The sequence below is a fragment of the Pinus tabuliformis genome, chromosome 3_2 (genome assembly GCF_031772625.1).
Source record: "Pinus tabuliformis cultivar Carrire ecotype Pingquan chromosome 3_2, CPIR1, whole genome shotgun sequence".
Taxonomy (NCBI): Eukaryota; Viridiplantae; Streptophyta; class Pinopsida; order Pinales; family Pinaceae; genus Pinus; species Pinus tabuliformis.
The window spans coordinates 603,400,107-603,407,808 of record NC_142302.1 but is presented as its reverse complement, the minus strand read 5'-3'; the positions used below and the strand labels follow the sequence as shown (position 1 = coordinate 603,407,808).

Here is a 7,702-nt window from a genome sequence, read left to right as displayed (position 1 = left end):
GATGGACGGACGAGGTTAACAGGAGTGATGAATGGCTGATATCTGATCATGCGGGTGAAGTCAAGAGATGGACGAACAAGTTTAACAGGAACGATGAATGGCTGAGATTTGATCGCGCGGGTGAAGTCAAGAGATGGACGATGGAGATCGTATCGCGGGAAAACGAAACGTGCAGAAATGATGGAGCGGGTTTCTAAGGCGGTAATTAGTTTCTCACGCGCCCTTCAGGCTATAAGAAGTATTTTGAAATTTCACGTGGTTAGCCTTACTGCGCGACACTTAGCACGAGAAAACCACTTTTCTCGCTTGCTCTCGGGTAGATAACGTTCATGCACTAATCCGTGCAAGATTACGCGATAGGCAGGGCTGATCAACAGTGGAGATCAACCAAGCTAGTTGGTGATCCGGTGAAGCGGCAACGCCAGATCAGGTAAGGCAGATCAACGATGGGGGTTTAAAGTGCCTAAAGGTGTGGAGGTGACACGATAGCCGTCGGATCAGGTGGGGTTGATCAACAGTGGAGATCAGCCAAGCTAGTTGGTGATCGGGTGAAGCGGCAGTGCCAGATCAGGTAAGGCAGATCGACGATGGGGGTTTAAAGTGCCTAAAGGTGTGGAGGTGATGCGATAGTCGTCGGATCAGGCGAGGCAGATCGACAGTGGGGACTTAAAGACGATAAAGTGAGTGGAAGACTTCACGCGAGGCAACAGTTAGAGAAAATAATGAATCAGATGGTGATTGTGAAGGTTTGTTGGTGATCGGACGGCGAGGAAGCGATGCATGAGGAACATGCTGAAGGCAGTTTTAAACGAAAATGACAAAGAAAACTAGTGCGGGTGAACAAATAACTGCATCAAACAATGAACTCCATAGCTCATGCGAGAACCAGAAACATGTGTTTTTGGGGTTGCTGAAAGGTCCTTCCTCAAGTCATGGTCCTAGAGGGAGGAGATGAGGCTGAGACGCCTATGCACAACCTGATAGTGATCTTTTTACTCTAACTAACCTGTGAACTGAAAGAAAGCATAAATGGAAGTAAACTACAGCAAATGCAGCTACTGAAGCAAATGAACAGAAAAGCCATGAATGAAAGTGCAACTACTTAAGCAAATAAATAGTGAAAACCATAAGGCTACTTAAGCGAATGAGAAGAAAACCATGAAACTACTTAAGCAAATAAACAGAATATAACTCTATGCTAGCATACATGTACAGTAAAGAGGAGCTTTGGCTGCTTGGGTCAGGCCCTAACCTAAGAGCTTCAGCCCTCGGAGTTAACTCAGAGCTGGCTTAAACAGAACTCATTCTTATTATAAAAACCATGGATTACAGAGCAAATTGTCACAAGTCTTTGCAGCTCAGAAATAAAACAGAGTTTTACAATAGAAGTCTGAATCCTACTGAGGTCCTAAACCTCTCTATTTATACATCTGAAGTCTCTAACGACTTCCTTCCCATTCCAGAGGCTTGGCTCTCCACTCAAGATAAACTGGTTTCTGTCCTTTTTAGTGGCTTGGTTGTCTTCTAGTCTTCAAAGTGATGGTTGTTTGCACTCCGAGCTGGTGGAGGAATATTCGAATGGAGGGGTAGTAAATGAGGAGGATTTACCTCCTATAATTACTCTCCCTTGTCCCATTCTAGTTTTACCAAGGTCTTTTCCATAGTTCCTTGCTTTTATCCTTTATTCCTGCATTACATGCACATTAGACCATAAAGCCAAATATCCAACTCTAACTCATTTCATAAACAAAATATAATCAAAAGTATGCAATAAGCTGTGAGAATAGTTGGTTTGACTAAGCTAGGAGGTGAATTAAGGCCACTTAAGGCCCATATAATTACTCAGTGATGAGGCTCATCAGTGCCCACCCGTGCGACTACCCACCCATATAAGTCTGCGGTGCTTTTGACACTTAATCATTTTTCCAACAACTCGTCCCGTGTCAACTCGCTCGCTTTCCCAGCCAGCTCATCGCCCCGTTCGGGCACGCGCCCAACTCGTCGTTCCATCTTCCCGGCTCGTCACCTACCCGTCAAGTGCCCGTCGCTAACTCTCACCAAAGTTCGGCTAAGCGCCCATTTCACCCGACCGTGCCAATGACTCGTGGGTGTTACTGTTATAGACATTTTTAGGCACTGCAACCCCAATCAAACATGTCCATAAACCAAGGGCTCCTAAGTCCCTAAAAGTGTTGTTCCATACCCTAAAAGAACAAGGTCAGCTGATTACATCATCTCCCAGAAGTTCTCCATGAAAAACTGCTCAGAACTGGTCAAAACTAGACCATCTCACCTGCTCCATGGTCAAAGTGCGATGCATCCCACCTAAAGCACATGGGAGGTGCGATGCATACTGAGAAGCCCTTCTATGGGGTGTGATGGGTGAGAGTGGACAAATGGCAGAGATAGTTTGTGAGGTGGATGATCATGGAATCTTCCAGAAACTTCTCCTGTGACACTTACCTCTCTGAATTCGCCCAGGGATGAGTAAGAGATCATCAATCTCCAAGTGGAATCAAGAACTATCAGAGAGAGGACACTAATCAAATCCCAGAAGCTGACTCACCCCCCTGCAATCATCTATATATGGATCCCTCATCCCAGAGATCCAGAGGCTGGAATTTTGTATCTTGTAAGGAAGTGTTGTTGGTTTCTTGTTGGAATATCATAGTGTTCAGTGATCTAAGCTTTTCATGAGGTGAAAGAAGGGCTTTCATGCTGGAGGATGATGCTGGGTTAGAACAATTGGTTGTAATCCTTTTTGCCATTCTTGATTATTAATAAAGCTATTCAAGTTTTCCTCCACATTCTTGTATGTTTGATGATATATGCATTTGTGTGGTCAATATACATCTGGTCCTATATTGTTTATGATTGTAGATCTCTGTTCTTCGACAGTATTATGTTGCTTTGATTCCACAGGTGCTCTTTGAAGCTGGGTAGACGAAGGAGAAGCGGGAAGGATCTGTCAGAAAGGAGAGGAATCAAGCAAGGAATCAAGCGCAAGACTGAGGTTGGTGTCCTTCTTTCCACTCTTATCTACTTTTCATAAAGGAAAACTAAAGTGGTTTTAGTTTGTTTGTTTCTAAGATAGCTACTAGTCTTAGTGGGACTAGCAGATCCGAGTGGACACTAAATTTCCTGATAACAGTTACATTCTCCCCAACCTAAAGTCATTGTCGTCCTTGGCAATCCGGCTATCCTTCATAACTTCCTGTCATACTTTGCAATCTTCTTCTTCCACCTCCATAGTGAGTCCTCTGTTTCAAAGCTATCTTCCTCTGGTGCATCCTTCCATCTAATGAGAAATTCCTATCTCATGTTACTCCCAAGCCTTGTCGTTCGAAGATCCAAAATCTTCTCCAACACAAGATTTGGTTTGTCAACAATCATGGTTGGTCCCCTCAATGGCTCCACCCTATCTGGATGTTCTGCATCAAGTCGACACTTCTTCAACTGACTGATATGGAAAATAGGATGTCTCATATGCATGTGGCGCAGAAGCTCCAGCTCATAGGCAACCTCCCCCACTCGCTTCTTCACTTGAAATGGCCCTTCATACCTCCTCGTCAAAGATCTTGCAGTCCCCTTAGGTGGTTGAAACTGATCTCCGATGATCCTGAGAAAAACCATATCTCCCACACTAAAGTGTGCATCCCACCTGTCCTTATCTGCCCATTTCTTCATTAGCGTCGTGCAAGCGCAACTGTGCCACAGGGGATTCACTGGGGGACTAATACCATACCACGTGGGTTCATATTGGGGGATATATATTGAAGAAAAATTGACTTAATATATTGGGGATATATAGGGGGTAAAGGGTTTTTATATTGATGGATATAAAAAATGGAGCTCAAAGTTAATGAAAAAATATAAAGGAGTATAAAAAATGTTAATGAAAAAATGGATACCTACAATATCTTCTGAAAGTAGGGGTTTTTTAAATTGGGGAGGTGTATTGGGTTCATATTGGTAGGGGGTTAAATAATGTGATTTTTAGATGTATTCTCCAATATGTAATCAAATTAGAGGTATTGTTTAGTATGCCATGAACGCAGGCGATATGTCAGAGGTTCATTGAGTGAATCCCCAGTGAACCATGCTAACTCCAAAGTCTCATCCCAGGCCTTCATGAACTTCTTCGCATGAGGACTCCTCAAGAAACCTCCTGTCAATACAGTGTGTGGAGCGACTGGCAACTGTCCATTTACCAACTCAAATGGACTATACCCTGTCGTGGAACCCTTCTGCATGTTGTAGCTGAACTGAGCTACATCCAAGAGTTTAGGCCAATTCTTCTGATCAGCTGTCACATAATGTCTCAAGTAGTTCTCCAGCAATGCATTGATTCGTTCAGTCTTCCCATCTGTCTGCGGATGGTATCTCGAACTCATCAATAATGTTGTCCCAACTAGCTTGAACAATGTGGTCCAAAATCTGTCTGTAAATCGTGGATCTCAGTCCAACACAATGCTCAATGGCATTCCCCAATACTTCACTATGTTCTTGAAGAACAACTCCGTAGTCTTCTCGGCTCCACAAGGTATCTTTTTTGGAACAAAGACAACATACTTGGAAAAATGATCGACCACGACCATGATCCCATTATACCCCTGTACCTGCGATAACTAAGTGATGAGGTCCATTGAGACACTTACCCATGGTCTCTCTGGAATTGGTAAAGACTGCAACAATCCTCCCTGCCTCTGAGTGTCCAATTTGTCCTGCTGACAAATTATGCACATATGTACATACTCCTCTACATCCTCCCTCATCTTTTCCCAAAATAATCCTCTCTCCAATAATGCCAAAGAACGACACTGTCCAGGGTGGCCAACCCATGAAGAATCGTGGCATTCCTTCAAAAGGTGCCTTCTAAGCCCAAATGACTTTGGAACTAGAGTCTGTTCCCAAAGAAAAAGAGTCCATCTTGGAGAAAAAACTTCTGTTTCTTCCCCTCCTTTATCTGCTTCACTATATTTTGCGCTTGAGTATTAGTCTCAATGCTCTCCTTGAGCTTATTCTACATCTCTTCTATCATTTGTACTTGACTCCTACTTCGTGCTGCTTGGTCTTCCTCCCCCTCCAATGTTGCTTGATGTCCCTTCCTACTGAGGGAATCTGCAGCTGCCTTGAGTCTATCCGGCCTGTACTCAATAGTCATGTCGAACTCTGCCAAGAAGTCCTACCAAAGAGCTTTCTTCGTTGATAGCTTTGGTTGTGATGCAAAATAACTTGCTGCAACATTGTCAGTCTTGACAACAAAAGGTTTCCCAATCAAGTAATGCCTCCATACTTGCAAACAGTGGATGATCGTAGTCATCTCCTTCTAATGAATCGGATACCTTTGCTCTCTATCCTGCAACTTTTGACTTTCATACGCCACCAGATGCCCATCCTGCATAACAACTTCTCCTATGGAAAAATTTGAAGCATATGTGTGTACCTCAAACGGTCATTCAAAGTCCAGTAACTTCAGTATCAATGCTAAAACCATCCTCTTCTTCAAATCATCAAATGTCATTTGACATTTCTCCATCCAACTCCATCACTTATCCTTCTTCAAAAGGTCTGTCAGTGATGATGTTACTTTGGAATACCCCTCTACAAACTTCCGTTGGTAGTTGGTCATGCCTAAAAACACCCTCATATCATGGACATTCTTTGGTTCAACCCAATCCTCTATCGCCTTCACCCTGTTCGGCTCCATCCATATGTATCCTTGACCCACAATATGTCCAAGGAACGAAATCTCGTTTTGGGAAAACACACACTTCAACTTTTTCAAGTACAACTGACTCTTCTTCAGTGCCTCAAACACCAAAGCTAAGTGCCTCTTATGATCCTCCATGTTATCACTGTACACCATGATGTCATCCAAATACACCACCACAAATGAATCCAAGTATGGACGTAGTACATCATTCATCAAAGTGCAAAACGTAGTAGGAGCATTGCACAACCTGAATGACATGACAAGGAATTCAAAGCTTCCATACCTTGTCACGATCATGGTCTTCCTCTCATCTCTTCTATCCGCACCTGATAGTACCCATGCCTCAAATCGAGCTTGGAAAACACTCGAGCTTTCGCAAGTTTATCGAAGAAATTTGCAGCTAATGGCAAAGGATATATGTTCTTTATTGTTTGCTTGTTGAGAGCACAATAATCACAGCACATTCGTAGCTCATTCGTATCTTTCTTCTGCTAGAACAATACTGGAGCTCCATAGGGGGACCTTGAAGGTCTGATGAAACCTGCATCAATTAACTCCTTTAACTATCGTTTCAACTCCTCCAACTCAGGTCCTGACAACCGATAAGGAGCTTTAGCCGGAGGTTGTTTCCCTGGCTCTAGCTCAATGCTATGGTCCACCGCACACCTTGGTGGAAGCTTCTTTGGTAGCTCATCGGGCATCAAATCTGCATACTTGGCCAGCACCTCGGAAATCTTAGCTGGAATAGGCATCCCCACTCCATCATCGCTATCGACTTCTTTGATGATTGTCGCATATGTCTCTACATCTGACTCCCGCATAGCCTTCTCCAAACTCAGTGTAGAAACATGCTGCACCTTGACTTCCTTCCTTTGCTTATGAGTAGGCAAAGTCCAAGTCTGTGATCCTCCAATCAGCATAACCTCATCGCAGAAGGGAACAATAATTGCTCTATTGCCCTTCAAGAAATCCTGCCCTAATATCACATCAAAATCGTTCATCTCCATCACTGTGAAGTCCAACCGACCTTGCCAGTCTTTGATTTGCACTGGCACTTCGTGTGCCAATCCTGCCACTCTAGCTCTTGAGTTCACTGCCTTGACTTCCACATCCGATGGAAAAATCTGCAGCCCAACTTCTCTTGCTAGCCGTGTCGTCATGAAGTTATGTGTGGCCCCCGTGTCCACCAATGCTTGGATGGTCTTGCCATGAACCACCAAGTCCAAGAAACCCAAACTATGAATCCAAGATTTCCTGCACACAACTTCAGACTGCATACATACCTGGTCTTTGCAATTTCCTCTGATACCATCTGTCACGCCCTCAATTCTTTTTTCGTGAATTTCCCAACATGCGGCATCGGCCAAACACTTAACTTTTTCCATTGTTAACATGTTTCCTAAACTACGCCTAACATTCATCTTATTTACCATGTTTAAAACATTAATGTGCGGAATACATTAATAAAACACATAACCAACAAGAGACACAGTCCAACAATATGCAAGTAAGAATTATAATCAAATTTTGTTTTGTTACAAATGACAGGGAGAAGAACTCGACCGATGTTTTTACACTTATACAAAATCGTTGTCATGTAGCTCGGCTGGTCCACCGACCCTGCCGCTACACCGTTCATCTTTGCACAATACCCAACTTGGCGTTTCACCCGAACGCTATCGTTCACCGTATCGTTCAGCGTGGGCGCACTTGCTCGCAGCTCGTGCAGCCCCTCTGTTCACCGTTCAACTGTCGCACGACTTGCCGCACTTGCAGCTCGTCATTTGTCGCTACACAACTCACTGCCCACAGCTCATCGTTTCATTCCGCACGACTTCACTGCACAACAACTCGTCGTTTCATCACCCGACTTGCTATACCACAGCGCGTCATTTCGTTCAGCGGGCACCCAACACCAAGACGCCAGACCCAAGTCTCCGACACCCAACTCGTCGTCGTTTGTTCGTTCACCCGACGTTGCGACCT

General features: G+C 44.1%; 1 protein-coding gene across 1 annotated transcript; it reads right to left on the bottom strand.

Annotated features, from left to right (window-relative positions):
* Nucleotides 1-3,312: 3,312 nt before the first annotated feature.
* Nucleotides 3,313-7,101, bottom strand: LOC149182051 (uncharacterized). The gene is made up of 6 exons (XM_089414441.1): nt 6,640-7,101; nt 6,431-6,540; nt 5,645-5,963; nt 4,659-4,904; nt 4,099-4,370; nt 3,313-3,706 (listed from the first exon to the last, which is right to left on the bottom strand). Exons 1-6 carry the CDS (start codon nt 7,099-7,101, stop codon nt 3,313-3,315), a joined length of 1,803 nt encoding a protein of 600 aa, XP_089270567.1.
* Nucleotides 7,102-7,702: the final 601 nt, after the last annotated feature.